The sequence below is a fragment of the Corapipo altera genome, unplaced genomic scaffold (genome assembly GCF_003945725.1).
Source record: "Corapipo altera isolate COAL_440 unplaced genomic scaffold, ASM394572v1 75, whole genome shotgun sequence".
Taxonomy (NCBI): Eukaryota; Metazoa; Chordata; class Aves; order Passeriformes; family Pipridae; genus Corapipo; species Corapipo altera.
In genome coordinates this window covers 14,375,199-14,392,004 of record NW_020884887.1, presented here as the reverse complement: position 1 = coordinate 14,392,004, position 16,806 = coordinate 14,375,199, and the positions used below count along the sequence as shown (strand labels likewise).

The window sequence follows — 16,806 nt, the reverse complement described above, 5'->3', positions numbered from 1 at the left end:
ACACCACAAATATTACCCTGCAACAATCAGGGGAACCAGGCAACTCCTGAGATGGCAGCAGGATGCAGTGCAGGGGTGCCACCAGCTCAGCAGTGAGCCACAGCTCTGCTCCAGCAGCCTGGGTTAGGTATGAAAACAGGACCTGCCTCTTTGGCCACGTCTCTCTCCACATGGCCACCTCTCCTCTCTCCACTCCAACCCTGTCCCTGGCTCCTGTCCTCTCCTGCTGGTGCTGTGTCCTCCTCAGTGCTCCCAATCAGAGAGATGTGCTCTGACTCCTGGTGTCCACTATTCAGGATCAAACACTCCTAATCTTCCTGCACACTCAGGAAGATGGTAACAAACTTCATCTGCACCCTCCCCCAGCATCAGAGCTGCTGCATTCCCAACAATGTGGGCAATGGCTTATTCTTCTCTGTGAAAATGAACAATATCTTCTCTTGGAAAAAATACCTTTCATGGTCCAGGGTCCTGTAACTTTAATGATCACAATTAGGTTATGATCACAATTAGGTTGTGTTTATGTATCTCAAGGAAATTATGGCATTTAAATGTGGCACCTTTGTCCTGTGGTTTCTTTCTGTATCTGGGGAAAGGGAGGCTTTGAGAGAAACCACCTACAGCAACCACAGGGCTTTTAAAAATCCAGAGCATGATCCTTTACCCACTTTGTAAATCACTCCTGAGCATTACAGTCACCTTTTAAGTCCTTTTAAAGTCCCAAAGCCTTAGGCTCCACGGAAATGCAAACCTTGGGTGAGGAGCTCCTCACAGAGAGGTGGTCAGTCCCTTTGCTGCACTGAATAAAACAAATCTTGAAAAAGTATTCACAAAGAGATGAAGATCAAGAGATTTCTTGGGTAGTGTAATAAGTCTGCAAGTTTAGAAATTAAATCTTAACAACAGAAATTGTAAGGAAGTTACCCATGTAGGTCTTGTTACTTCCAGAAGTTCTTAAAATTCATTTCAATGTGTTTGCTCTACAAACTCAGACTCCAACCAATTTCTTCAGGTGATGGGTAAAGTCCAAGGAAATTTCCCATCATTTTGATTTAACTAAACCCCTGCGATCTGACGAGATTGTGATGTTGACACTGTACCAGTGCTCAAGCATACAAAATCCTGAACACTTTCTCTAATATATGAATTATTCTCTCCTTCACCTTGTAGAGGACACATATTCCTGCCAGAAAACACCATTCCCACAGCTCCAGCTCACACAAATCAATGCTCTGACCAGAAAGACCCTGGATGTTGGCAGGGGCATTTCCACGTGGTTGCCACCACCATGATGAGCAGCTGTAAGCAAATTACATCAGGTGAAATCTGGGCATAGTTCTTGATGCACTGCCCCCAAAATTCAGAGGAAAGGAACTCCTGAGGGGTTAGCACAGAAGGGAGAAGCTGCCCACCCCCTGGAGTCTCCCATCAGAATCCCTTCTTAGAAACCAGCACAGTTTGCAACACTGAATTCACTTGGACAGAATCCCACATTATTTCCACATCTAAGGCTCACGTGGATGTGTCTAAGAAGTTTGTAGCACAGGGGTGAATAAGTGTGTAACCTTTTCATGTATTTTCATGCATTTCTTTCTGTGCTGGAGAGCACAGGGACACTGGGGACTGCCCACGACCAGAGGGGGAAGAGCACATGGCAAGTCCTGCAACAGATGTGTTTAGAAGGATTTAAATGTAAAAAGATGGTTTTTTTCTTACTCTGGTAATAAAGAGATTGGTGAGAGAAGACACAAAAGTTACCCTTGACTTTTCCAGCTTTTCCGTGTCGGTGAGTTGAAGAGAGATGCTACAGCCCCTGACAGCTGAGACCCACCTGCTATTGACCCAGAATAATTTCTGAGCATCAAAAAAGTCTTCAAAACATCTCCTGGACACCCACAGTCAATCTTTTCACGAGTTATGTGAGCAAGGAGGCTTAGAAATCCCTTAATTTGCCAGAATGGGAATTGCTGATGTTCCTCTCGTGCCTTAATTTGAAAACCTTTCCCTTTATTTCCATTTGAGTAGAAGAGGCAGGTGTGGAAAAAAACAGGGTAATTGAGAAGAAGAAGCCAGGCATGTGCAGTGTAGGGGTGGAGGTGAGGGGGGCACAGGAAACCAGCTGGGTGGGGCATGGGATGGAATGTCAGGTGGGATTCCTGCTACTGCCCTTCATCAGCCTGCTGAAGGGAGGGAGGGAGGGAAAAAAAAATAAATTGGCAGCCCCTCTTCCTCCTCGTGCTGTTTTCCCTGCAGGGCCATTAGTGGTTTGTTTATTTATTTATTTCCTGGTGATAGATGCCTTGTTGATTTTATGGAGTGGGCAGAGAAATGGGTCGAAAGGAGGTTTCTCAGCGCTTGAGACTGCAAATATTTATAGATAGGTGAGTTGTGACACAGGAGCAATTCTGCTTACAAGTAAACGAGCTTTCTAAAAATGATTAAAGTTGCAAGCAATATGTGAGGGGAATTACATTGCCAGAGGTCACAGAATCACAGGACCACAAAATGGTTGTGGGTTCAAAGGGACCTTAAAGATCTCCCAGTTCCACCCCATGCCATGGCAGGGACACCTTCCAGTAGCCCAGGTTGCTCCAACCTGGCCTGGAACACTCCCAGGGATGGGGCAGCCACAGCTTCTCTGGGCAACCTGTTACACCAGCTTAAAACTGGAATAGGCAAAGACTCCAGTGTGCAGAATTTGTATTTCAAACACAAACTTCATACAAGAGGTAACAGATTTACAAGAAATAACACACTTCAAAGTCATGCACTGCTGGGTTTGCTGGAGACTGGGCACAGGGCAGGTCAGCTGGGAGCAGCAGCACAGCCCTGTGCAACCCAGGGCTCACCCGGGCTCTGACAGCAAAACCACCCAAGAGACTAATTAAATAAAACTTCAGCAGAGCAAAATCATCTTGGTTACTCTGATTGATTATGAGGTAATTCTTCACAAGACAATTGGAAGATAAGCAGTGAGGCTCAGACAGCACTCCTACCATCTCCATACAGGTGTTACAACACCCACAGCATCCACTTCCAGAGCCCAGCTCCCATCACCTCCACCACACTGAAACACATCTGTTATTTCAAACAGCTTCAAATGGCCCTTATCTGACAGCTTCTGATGCTGGAATTTGAAATGAGCTGGGCCTCTCAACCCAATTCCTATGGGGCATCGTCCACAAAAACTAATAACCACAGCAATAATAACCACAGGAAGTCAAACATCCCCACAAGTGGTAGAACTGCTTCAGAAGGTATTTCAGCCTCTTCTGTGAGCACCCTGTATCCAATCCTCAGAGTAAACTATCCAGGGGGCTGACATGAGACCCGTAATGAAACTGCTTTGCCACTGGCCCTGTTGATTCCTTTGAAGTTCCTTTCATTATAGGAAATTAGTGGATCAACTGACACTTATTGCAGCAGTTTTTGTTTCGTGGGGCGCTCGCGAAGCGCAGTGGAAGATCTGCACCTCTGCGTGACTGCACAGGGAGATGGCTCAGTACCATGAGGTACCAAGTCCCCCAGCTTTCTTTTCCCCTTCCCTCTTGCTTTGCCCTTAAAGGAAATTACACCTGCCAGGTCTTCCCTTGCCTAATGTTTAACAAAAAGGGAGCTGATCAATGATGGCTCAGAGCTGCTGAGCCACTCCCAAGAGCCAGGAGAACGCAGCAACCTGCCACTCTTTTTTTTCACTTGCAAAGCTCTTGGACACATGATGTCTGGTGCAGGGGAAATCTTTTATTCCCCAATGTCTGCTGTTAAAGAGCTCTCACAGAGCAGGAATCCAACAGTTCATTACTTCTATCTGCTCAACAGACTTTTGACATAATTGTATTAGTGCCTCACTGCGGGGCTTGAAAAGTGAAATCTGAAAAGCAGCTCTTTGCTGTCAGCTTACGTGTTTGCTGAAGCCCTGTTTATGTGCTGGAATACAAAGCACATTATTTGCAGTTCATATAATTTGTTTAATGCATTCTGCTCAGAGGCCACCTGTGCTAATGCATCGCAGCAGTCACTGGGTTACTCTCACCGTGTTTGAGAAAGTTAAAAACCCTCTTTTCTGAGCCAAAACCCCCTGTCAGTGCACTTGCTTTTGCTGAGTTCAAGTCAGTGAGGGTGCAGGATATGGGAAAGGTGGAAGGGAAGACAGGGAGGAGACCCCAGCTGTGCTCACCTGCATGGCAGCAGCCAAGTTTGCTCTTTTATGTCCTGAGCATCCCTCTCCTCCGTGGATGCTGCCGGAGGGATGTGCTGCTCTCCGGAGGAGTTCCACCATCAGCAGCCCCTCCAGTGCCCACACTCTGTATTTCTGCCATGTCAGGATGTTTTGCTATTGCCAAAAACCCCCTGGCTGGCAAAGAAAATGCATTTGCATTCTTTGTGAGAGCTCTTTGCCTCGGCGGGTGTTCCCGGAGCACTGCGAGATGAACGCACGCTCTGCCCACTCCAAACTGCTTCCATCTCCCATTCAGCCACAGCCACGGGATGGCAATGCATTAATTACAACCCACAGTGCCTGTTCATCCCATTACACTGAGGTATTCAATAAATACCCATTAACATATTGGAGTCTTTCCACGAATGCATCTTGGAGCGAATGGGTTCATAAAAATACATCTTAAAACAAAATAAGGAGGATAATAGCAGTTCTGTAACAAATTCAGCCTCATATACATCTCATATTTTAACAGATGATCGGTTAGCAAATTGCATTAAAAGCCACACAACTCTATTAGACCTGCCAGAAGATGCATTACAGCTCTGAGCAGACTCCAAGCCAGTCTACTTCGGGACACATGTGCACTGAATATATACCAATGGTGAAAAAATCCAATAATAATTAGTATTAAAAAAAGTGGAGATATGCTAAAACAGCCAGAACACACATGCATTTCATACCTTCTTAAGCCTGTAAATTACCATATGGGCTGGTCCAAAGGCTGGAGATGAGTTTGGTGACTACCAGAGTGCTACAGGAATTTAGGATGGGCAGACTTTTATGCTGTTTACTGCAGGAGAATCTGGCACAGAGCTCTTTTTGTTGCTACAATAAACAGCAGTCCCCTGAAGAGAAGAGATTGAAGGCAACAGCCTCTGCTATCAGTAATGACCAAATGCAACCAGATGCTATCACTCCTTCTGAAAGAACTTTGCCTGCAGGTCCTACAGGAACATAAACCCCATCTAGTGATGCTTGCATATCAGCTACAAATGCTACAGATGCCAGCTACTGACAAGCTCCTGTTTGGGTTTTTAGGGCAGAAAAAGGAGTTTTGGTTCCAGCTGGTTTAGTCTGTTGATGAATCTGGATTGCCCTGCAGCAGGAAGATGTGCAGGATGGCAGGTCTGTGCCTCCCACCCCAGCCAAGGTGTCCTCAACAGGCAACCAAACTTCTCACTGCAGAACCAGCAGGTTAAAGAGAAGCACACCAGCATTCTGAGAATAATAAAGAAATGCGATTCCCATCCTGCCAGCCTGGTTCATTTTTAAGTTCATTGCTGTAAACTGCAGGAAAATGTAACTTCACATTTGGACTTAACCCCACAACAGTCATGGTCCAGAGGAACCCTGCCCTGGGCACTTAAACCAGCGGGATTTTGGGAAGATGCTGAGTGGCAGGTGACCCAGCAGGTCATTGTTTCACCACACAAACATAGCAAATACCTTTCCTCCAACTCCCAGCTTTGTTATGAGCATTCAGGAGGGCTGTGCTAAGGGGCAGGTTAGATACCAACAATAATATTTAGCCTGGACCAGCAGCAGCAGAGCACATTTCCTCTCACCAGGTTGCCAAGGGTTCTGTACACAGCTCCTGAATTCTCCTGGCAGAAATAATGTTATTTCCCCCCCCACCAGCAATGGGTTCCTGAGATCAACAGCCTTTTGAGGGTGAGAAGAATGCAAAAGGGAGACATTTGTGCAGAAAACCACCTGTAAGAGCTGTGAGACTTGATATTAAAATATGTATATTAAATATTGGCAGGTATTGCTGTAAAGGTTACACTTGATGATCTTGGAGGTCTTTTCCAACTTTAATAATTCTATGATTCTATGAAAAACAGACAGTGCAGCAACACTGCCTGAACTTGGCCATGCAGTGCCAGGACTGGCCATGGCTCTTGGGTTTTCACAGACCAGGGTCGAGCTGATTTGGGGTTTTGTTTGCTCCTACGTGTGGGCAGCAGGACAGCAACCCAGGCTGCACGTGCAGCTTCAGCAAAGGCAGTGGGATGGATGACTCCACCCGTGGTAGCTCCAAACACTGGGGAAAGCTGAATTTTCCCCACGATTAAAATGAAGCACAAATGACATGGAAAACCAGGTCACCGAGCCAGACAGGAGAACAAAACCACGGGAAGAGTCTGTCTGGGCAGCAGCTTTCAGAAGAAACTTCAGAATCAGTCTGTTCCTGAAAGCAATTCCAGCAGCCACTCCATCAGATCAGAGCCCTGCCCTGACACCACAAGAAACCAGGATGTGGGACAACCCTGTGAAACACAGTCCATGTCAAAATAGTCTGAAAGGGGGTTTAAAATGTTACCCTGGTCTTCCAGGCTCCCAAGTATCTCATTTAATTTCATATTTAAAAGGTGTATATAGACCCTAGGAAATCCCAGGGTGAGGATATTTTCATTCTCTCTTCTCACCCCGCTCATTTTTTGGTGCTTTGCTGTGAAATCTCAGCCATTCCCAGTCCCTGTTCCCTCCCCTCTGCACTCCATCACATCCCAGCAGTTTTTGGGGCTGTGCTGCAAAGCAAGGCTGGGTTTCAGCAGGACACTGTTCGAGTGCTTCAGTGTCCAGGAGGACCCACAATCTTTACTAACACATTATTCAGGACTGTAGGATGAACAGAAGGACAAATTCTCACTCTTCTTTTTTTGCTATATCACAGTCACAAGTTACTTCTCTAAACATGTTTCTAGTAACATGCTGGAATATCAATGTGGGGAAAGCTACAGGACCCAAGTGTGGCATAAATCTCCAGTTCAGTGGTGCCTGTACATCCTGGTTTGCAGGAAGAGAAACCAAAATTCTGCACTGAATTTTATCCAGTGCAGACAGAAAAGCTGATGGAGCTCGGGAGGCACAGCAGGGCTGAGCTCCCCGTTATTTATGTCTGTCGAAGGCTCTTGATATTCCTTCTGAAGTTTTGATCATCAAGAAACTCAAGAGTGAGCTTTTTATGGTGGTGCTAAAGACAGACATTGGCAACAGCTGAATTTCATCTCATATCCTGATGCCACTGAAGCATCTCCAAAGCTTTTTACTTTTCTCTGTAGGCTGGCACCTTTTTTTTTTTTATTATTCTTTTTTGGAAGTATTAAAGCAGAACCAACCTTTGAGTTCAGCTTATTCAATCTCCCACTGCTATTTTTTTTTATTTTAAGTTTCTGTCTGGGCATCCTGGATTTGTCAAGGAGATTTTCTCCTGTGAAGAACATGAAATAAAAACATCTCAGCTGTGGCTCTCCATAAATTGTATCACTGCACTGGGGATATGTACAGCACTTGGTAATTTTCTGATGGCTGCTCTGGCATTCTGATTGCAAAATTAGCACTGCAGCTCTGTAGGGCTGTACAGTGTCAACAAAGTACATCCTAAATCAACTAAGCACTGGCTGATCCACTCCAATGGGGCTGTTTCCAGGGTCATCCAGAGCCCAAATCTGTTCAACACCTCCACTAAGAGCTGGAATAAACACAGAAATCCCAGCTGACACTTGGAATACATGGAAGGCAGGACTGATGTGCTGAGCTTTTGGCCAGTCACCTGCACCTGTGCAGAATAAACTATTTTAACATGACCACATACACAATTATACATAAAACAGTGACCACACAGCCAGGAACAAGGAATGCAGGGCAGAACTATGACATGAAAAGCAGATGAGCTCACTAATCCTGGGAAAAGGGTCAGTGAGTGACAAAACACACGACAAGCAGCCAAGGACCAGCATGATCCCTGCCTGGATGGTGAGGAAGGGGAATATCAGAGGGGAAGGGTAACATGAGAGGTTTCACCCTTTGCACCAGCTCTGGTGGGACTGAGCCTGAACCAGAAAATTGGGTTTTTAATACATTAAGGAATGCTTTTGGCCTTAAAGATGAATCTGCTCAACCAGCTGAAGAGAAGATGAAGAACAAGTCAATGGAGAAGCAATTCAGAGCAACCATGAGATGCCTGAAAAGGGCAGAGAGACCCCCCACAGCAGCTCCTCCCCAGATGAAAGCAGGTTCAAAAGGAAAGTATCACCCTAGAAATTCCACACTTGAAAAACAGGGCAAGAAAACCAGAAACAAGAGAAAAAGAGCAGCTAAAATGTTCTGGGCTGTATCTAATAACACAAGCTCTAGGAAAGCTTGCCCAGGGTGAGACCATATCACACCTTGGACTTCATGTGAACTCTTAGGCATTTTAACTCTGATTTTCCCCATTTTTAGTGATAAGACATTTTTGCTTCACCCCAATGCTGCACTTGCTTTAAAAATTCCTCAGAAAGACAGAAAAATAAAAAGAAATACAACACAGAAAGTCCTGGTCCAATTTTCCTTCAGAAATGGCCTCTGGTTTTGCAAGACCATAAGGAAGCCAGAGGAACACCTGCAACTCTTCATTCCCAGCTCATTTTTTACACCTTTAACCACATGATCTGAAGGTGCACACAGACACACAGGTGGTAAAACCCCCTGAAACCATTAAATCCACCCATTCCCCCAGCACTGCTGGGGTTCACCCCCTGGGGTCCACCCCTGGACCATGTCCCCAAGTGCCACATCCACAGGATTGTTAAACCCCTCCAGGGATGGGCACTCAGCAGGGATGCCCAGGACTGTCAGCCACTCTGTGATTTCACCAATATCTGTATTTGCTCTTCACTGACATAATTTTGTGTCTCCAAGTAACCCAAACCACTCTGATTTGTTCACGTGGAATCGCCTCAGCGAACGCTGCCGGTACGGATCAAATAATTTTTTAAGAAATGGTATTTGCCTGGTTTTATGCACCAGTGAGTCACTCTCAGGTACTTTATAAATATTTAAATATTCTACTCCTGCCAGACTGTGTGTAGACATTTGATATGGTTTGTACTACATCGCCTCTGAAGCACTGCTCCACATGGCAACGTCTTGCATTTAAAATCGAGATTAACAAATCAATGCACCCTGAAAAGCAGTTTAAGATCACCAGTACATTGTCTTCCAGTGAGTTTTCTTTGCAATTTGTAGACAATAGATTTCCAATAACGACTTGTAATTAAAATCACTTTCTCTTATTCAACGTTCCACATTAAGCCTGTTGACATTTTGCAGATGGTATCTTTGGAAATGGGAGATATGAACAAGGGGGAAATGGCTTTAAACTGAGAGATATTTGGTTTAGATAATACATTAGGAAGAAACTCTTCCCTGTGATGGTGAGGAGGCCCTGGCACAGGTTGCCCAGAGAAGCTGTGGCTGCCCCATCCCTGGAAGTGTCCAAGGCCAGGTTGGATGGGGCTTAGAGCAACCTGGGCTAGTGAAAGGTGTCCCATATTTTAGTTTTTGAAGCATTTTTGCTCACATTAAGTTTGTCTTTCTTACTACAAATTAATTCTGGTTTTGTTTTGGTTTTTTCCCCTCTCTGAGAAAATACCTTTTACTTTGTTCAAAATGCAGCAAAACAATTGAGAACACACAACAAACCTGACTCTGACACTGTTTTGTGGAACTGCAAACAATGCAGGGCACTTTGCTGGAGCCTTGAGATACATTTTAGACTTGAAACTCAGAAGTTTTTCACAACGAGAAGAGCTTTAAAAAAGAGAGAAAAAGAAATCAACTTTTTTCTTTGCAGAATGTGTTTCTTTGATACCAAGGAAGGGGAAAAAAAAAAAAAACCACAAAAAAAGAAAATCCAAGCAAGAAAATTTTCCACATTCAAAAAATACCTGCCCACTAAGATGAACTCACTGAGATGCCCCCAGCTGAGGCATCCTACCAGCCAAGAATTACAGCCCCAGGTGCAGCAGGATCATTCCTAGAGCTCAAGCCATCTTGCTGCTGGGGCTGCCTCCAACACAGCACGGCCAGCTCTGTCCTAAAATACCTAAAAACCCAGCACGGGGTCACGGCTCAGCTGTGGGAATGCTGGGAACAAAAAGCTGCTGGAGCAACTCGGATCTTGTTGGGATTTCCCATCATCCCTGTTCAGCTGGCACTTGCTGCAGAAATCAAGCTGAATAGTTTTCAATTTCTCCTTTCTCCCCCAATTTTTTTTTATCTTTTAGGGTTTTTTTCCTGCTGTAGGATTGCACTGTTAAATCAGCGTTAATAAATATACTAACAATAATGGTAATAAAAATAATAATAAATAAATTAAAAATGCCTAATAAATTGCTTCATCCTCAGTAGCACAGCATTCCTCAAGGCAGGAATGCCCCTCAGGAAGGCTGCTCTGGCCAGCTGAAGGAAGCCTCATTTCTTCCTCAGGTCTTCTCTCTCACTGCCTCCAACCAAAAGCAGGGGCCGGTGCTCCCCCGCTCGCTCGGCCGTGTTTGAAGTTGGGATATCACATTGCTCACAGGAGAGGCAATCAATGCTGGTAAGCTAATGAATTATTTCCAAGTTTGTACCAATATCTGCAGCAACATGAAAGAAAAATCGCCTAGCAGGGAGATTACAGCGGGAGAGGCAGAGCACGGGGCAGGGGCTGTCAATATTTCGGGGCTATGAGTCGATCCTGCAGATAACTGCTGCTGCTACATTGCTTAGGAAAACACTGCCAGCAAAACATTTCATCTCACAATATACTTGTCCAACATAATTATCTGGGCTTGACCAATCCAGCTGGGAGAGAGCGGCAACAAACCCCCGACCCCAGGTGCTGTGCCACGGAGAAGGTGTGAGTTAACTCTTCATCTGAGTGTGGACCTGACAGATGCAACTGCTGCTGGAAAAGCTGGCTCACAACACGCACATGGAGTGCACACATACATGTATACACACAGGCAGCAAATATGGGTGGTCATTTTCCTCAAAGAGTATTTTTTTATCGTTACCACTTTGTTTAGGGCGAGATTGTACTATAACATGAGCTGGATATCCTGAGATGTCTGTCAAGAACAAGCTGAAAGCTTCCCCACACATCTCCCTCTCCCCCCTGACCCAACAAGTCCCTTTTTAGGTTTCATTCCCTTTTTCTCAACGTAGAGCTTTGTTTTTCCCCAGCCAGCACCAATTCACACCATTCTGGGACGATGACAAAACTCTGCCCTGAAATAGTTTCCAGTGAATCAGAAATATGCCCAACTCAAAACCAGATCTGTTTTATACTCCACAATTCTAATGAACCTCTGGAGGATGGCTGGAGAGGTGGGGCTGGATGGCTCCCCACTCCACATCCTGTGGCCGTGGGGAATGCAGCTCCCAGAGATTTTAGGGTCACTGCAGTAAATCTGGAGCCAGTCCAGTGCTGCTTCTCTGCACTGGCAGTGATTAACCCGACACTTGTGCCCAGCCCAGGCTCCTGATTCATTTTTTCACCCAGTTCATTCCAATTCTTCTCTCTGGTCTCCCAGTCCCCAGTGACCATGCTGGGAAAGCCCCAGGGCACTGGGCTGGCCCCATCTGCCCTCCCTGGCTTTATCCAGCATTGCCCTGACCTCTTGCTGCAAGTATACGTCTCATCTTCACATTTCCTCCTTGTGCTTTTTTGGTAAATATTAAGGACAAGTAAATAAAATAGAGGAAGTTCTGACCTAAAACAAAAGCAGGGAGGAAAGAAAAGTGTGAAGAGGAAGTTTAAGAGAAGAGCCCATTCATCCTGCAGTCTCTTCTGCATTCAGTCCTGCAAGAAATATGTCCCAGCTAAACAATATTTGTGTTCTTTAGATAATAATATATCCATACATGACATGACTCTCATCTTAGAGAAACAGAAATTTTCTGTCTGCATGGAACTTTTATGCATAAGACCATGGGAAATAATGTCTGGACAATATAACAATTCAGTATTTTTCTTTCAAACTTCCTTTGTGGGTTGTTTTGGTCCAGATATGAATCAGGAGAGCACTCTAATGGGTCATAAGCTAGAATTTAAGGATGTTTTATTGTTGGTTTAATAACTCCTTATTAGCTAAACAGTGCTGACAAGATAAAGGCATTTTGATGGAGGGCATGTTTCCCCTCTCTCTGACATATTTGTCTCACAAATTGACCTGTCCACACTGATGATGATACAGATCCAGAAGATTACACTGATTTTTTTTCCCCTTCAGCTGGGCTTTTCACGTCTGCCAACCTGCCACTTGCCCATTAGGGAAGACAACAGGAATGCCAGCAGTGACATGGCTAATTCCAGTGACCTTCCAGCCAGACACAGCTCCAGAAGTTCCATCCAAAAACCACTCATCTGACACTCCTAAAGCACGACTCAGCCTGGTGCTGTGCCTGCCAACTCACCAGACTCTCTCTGTGCTGATTAATTAGATGCATGCTCTGCTTTAGCTCTTGTGACAACCAAGTCTTTCATTTCTTACTCATTCGCTGAATCTTTGTGACAGAGAAAACACAACAGACAAATATATTTGCTGCTGGCACATGAAAATCTCCAGATCATCATATTAAAAATTATTTTTTAATTAGAGTCCTTAGCTAATAAAAATCTATTAGTGAGAAATCAGAAGGCACCTACAAGTGGTTCTCACCAGAGCTGCCAGGAGAGTGTTTCATGTGTCTCATACATTACTCATGTATGATTAAGGGAATTTGAAGAGTGACACTTTAATGCTGTGTTAATAGATATTTCTAGTCATCCTCATAGAGGCAAGAAAACTCCCAACTGTTCTATTCTTGGGATTAAGGAACAAAAGAACTCTCAGAAAATCAGAAGAAAGATGATAACTTCAGTAGGAAGGCCACTATTTCTGTCCATAATCCAAAACTGTGCATTAAAATGTGCATGAAAATGATCAGCATGATTAGAAATGATGATTAAAATAGCACCTATTAGATGGTAGTGCTTGCAAGGGTGAAACCAGATTTCAGAAAAGGTAAAACACTGGATTTTCTCTCATCATGCACTTTTCATTCATTTACAGGCAATCAACACGATGGGGACAAAAAATGCCCTCTGGGTCTTAGAGAGAGAGGATGGGTCAAGGGAAGGCAAGAGACACCCATGGAGTGAGAGAAAGAGCCTGCTTCGTGGCTCTATGAGGTACAGCAAGGCCACGAGACCCTCTGGAAAGAAATGCAGCTTCTAAAGCAGCACAAGAATGACAAATTGGGCAGCTCTTCACATCACCAAGGTCATCCTCGAGCCCTTCCAACACTGCGACACTCCGCCGGCGCGCGGGGCACCGAGACAGCTGTGACGGAGTTTTTGAGAGGATAAATTAGATTGAGACTTTCTGAAGCCACTGAATTCTGGTAATTATGTTACTCAGCTTGCTGAGCAGCCACCCCCACAGCCCGCTGCCAGCCTGCCACAACGCCTGGCTTGGGTGAACTTCAAGCAACAAAAGAATCACTCTAAAGGGCAAAAAAACAGGAGAAACGTGCAGTATGCTGCACCTTTCAACTGCTGCAAGCCAGAGCCTGGCTCAGAACAAAGCAGGGATTTAATAAACAAAATTTTCGTAAATCAAAGGGTGTGTTTAAAGTGTTTGAAGTACTTTGGAGATTTTTTTTTTTCCTACATCGTTTAATAACATAAAGGGAAAAAACACACTTTGACCAGGGACTAAGTTTGCTTCCAGAGTCACCACATTTTGGAAAGCTGCAAGCAATGAAATTTGGGTTTAAATTAAAAGCTGATGAGCCATTATCTGCTCTTGATAAAAGCCAAGATTCTGGGAAAACTGAAAATGGAGAAGGCAGTCTGCTTTTCAGCTTCAGATGGTGAACAATTCTCTTCAGATACAAAATCCCTTTGACAGACAGCCATTGTTACACCTTGGGTTTTGTTACAATAGTTTTGCAGTTTATCAATACTATCTCTATTCACTAGCTCATATTTTGTACTTGTCTTATTTTCACTGCCTACTTAAAATTCACTGAACCAAAACCTCACAGAAATAACTCCTGGAATTTAGGTTTGAGTTGCTGTGACTTTGAGAACCCATTGATCCAAATATGCTCCCAAATAACTGCATGTCAAGCCTTTATAGCTTGGGTTAATTCACTTTATGGCCTTCTTAATATATGAGATTTTATGTTTACTGTATGCCTGCTGGTTGGAGTGTGCTGTGTGGAACTAAAAGCACATGTGATTCAAACAGATCCAAGGTGACATTACTCCCCTTAGAAAGGAATCCAGACTAAGACATAACCAGCTTGTTATTGGCCCTTTCCCTGCACTCAATAGGTTCAATGCTTGAATGTTGCTTTCATTTTAACCACAATGTGTTAACCATTGTAGCTCCCTATCCTGATTATTGAATAAAGCTGCACATTTTCTGCCTTTCTTTTTTAGTATCCCAAAGGAACTGGCACCAATAAAACTTTCTATCACCCAAGTGAAGGAGACAATGTGGGGCCTTTTCCAGGGAAGGACTTCAACAAATGCTTAACTTAAAGCAGGAACATAAAGTTATGAAGAGAAATGGGCTAACACAGTACTTATTTTATCCAATTTTTAAGTAGTTCTGTGACCCACAGATCCTTGCAAACAGTGCTGAGATATGTCTCAAGATTGCCCAGTGTAACATACTTACTAACACAGAAACAACATGCAGAAAACATCATTCCCAGGCGGAATATTCCCTAAAACACCTTCCCCACAGCAAACTGACTCGTATCACCACAGCACCTTCGGCCAGGTTTCAACCTGGTTTCCTCAGGGTTACTCAAACCATGCACTCAGCTCTACAGACTTGGCCAGTCCACCAACACCCCTCCACTGCCTTCAGCAAGAATCACAACAAAACACAGAATAAACCAACAAACCCGCTACACTCGCGCCGACCTCCTGCTCCGCACTCGTCCTTCGGAGCACAGGCAAGGAAAACAAGCCTCCCAGAGTATTTTCATGGCATTCAAGACAAAAAGCCACCAGTCAGCAGTGCCCTCCCGGATATTCCCACACTTCCAAGCCCCGGGAGAGGCAGAGGCACTCACGGAAGGCCGTGTAGAGCTCCTGCAGGGTCAGGTGCCCGTCGCTGTTGTAGTCGTCAAAGCGCAGAAGGTCCTCCAGGGTACAGCCCAACAAATCACCTGCCAGGTCCTCCTTCTTCATCAGCTGTGGCAAAGACAACAGGGAATCTTACATGTCATGGAAAGCTACAGCCTGCTGGCCTGGCTCACCCAGCAGATTTTCCATTAAATAACCTCTAGGGAAATATATCTCTATCTATAGATATATCACATCTATCATTATATATTTGTTTTGTATCAAGATACAACTGATGTTCATATTCCTGCAGCACTTCATGGACTGTGGACTGGGGAGGGTGAGACTCTTCCTTCAGCAGCAGCAGCAGCAGAGAAATGCATTTTCACTTTGCAAATGTACTGAAAAATAAATATTCAGCAGGGAAGAAGGAAGGTCTGCTTTTCCTTTCTCCTCTGTGAGGAAGGACAAAATTGTATTCCCTGCTTTTGGGACTAGGATGGGGAAGAGTGGATGGTGTACTCAACATTAATGTGCTTTTCCAGCCCCTGACAGTTTGTTTCTTTTGTATCCTTAACATTTCATTTGGGTTCCCTGAATTTATTGTAGAACATGAAGGAAACTGCTGAAATGTTGCATCTTCCAGCCAGGAAGGCTTTTTGCTGTAGCCCAGGGACTCTTTTATTTACTATTCTAGTCTTGGCCTATTATATTGAAGCAATTTAAAGTAATAATGCTAAAAGAATGACCCTTCACCTAGCAAGTAAAAATATTCAATACAAGTGAGATCAACCATAACTTCCAAGATCAATGTTGTAAGGATGGAAATTTTCCTTTGTCTGTGTTTGTATTGAAAATTGATTAATTTTTCATAGGATTGACAAGTTTTTACTTGTCCTTTTGATTTCATGTCAGGAAAGAAAAAACAAACAAGTGCAAAACACTTCAGCTGCAACACATTTAGTAGACGTATGAATCTAACTTTAAAATACATTAAAGATTTAAATAAAAATAACAACCCAGTTACCACCATTGTTAATAGGTCTGTATATCCATGGTTGCAAAACTACAGGGGAATTTCACTGCTAGGTCCAGAGGGATAATATTGGATAGGGTCTGCCAGCAGCCAGGCAAACCAGCTCTAAATAGAGGGGGATGGACCATCTGCTGCCACTTTTTTTGCTCAAAGCAATTCTGTTGTGGAGAACAAACCAGTGGGTGCTGCAGTGCTGCAGGACCATCACCCCTGGAGAGACTCTGCTTCCAGCTCCTCCTCTGGGGTGAATCCCTCTGCAAGGAGCCTCCTAAAGATCCACCTTCGGGTCTTAAAAATTCCTTTTTTCTGCAGCAGTGTACGTTACCTGCCTCGATTTTTTTTCCTTGCAGACAAGGTTACAGTGCTCAAGAGACTATTTTTCTTTTACATAAAACACAGCAAATGCACAGCACCAGCTCATCCAGCAGCCAGAGAGAACAAGATCCCACTGCACCACGTTCAGATCCCACTGCACCATGTTCAGCTCAGCTTGCTCTGCCCATGGGCAATGAAATTCTCATCTTTGGGGAAACTGTGAAGTTGCAAAGAGCTTCAAATTAAGGAGCTAATGCAAATCAATCACAAATCTACCTAAGGAGGCAAGAAAAGCCCTGCTTAAACTGTAACCTGCATAACTGAAAATTGCTCATTACCTAAAAAAAAAAAAAGTCC

The 16,806-nt window shown here is 44.3% G+C and overlaps 1 protein-coding gene across 5 annotated transcripts in view; it reads right to left on the bottom strand.

Annotated features, from left to right (window-relative positions):
- FSTL4 (follistatin like 4) overlaps window positions 1–16,806 on the bottom strand; it is a 197,135-nt gene that overhangs the window by 82,084 nt on the left and 98,245 nt on the right. For all 5 annotated transcript variants that reach the window (XM_027643573.1, XM_027643575.1, XM_027643574.1 and 2 more), the window contains one exon: window positions 15,107–15,227. In XM_027643573.1, the coding sequence (XP_027499374.1) occupies window positions 15,107–15,227 (121 nt within the window). The remainder of the gene's footprint in view (window positions 1–15,106; window positions 15,228–16,806) is intronic.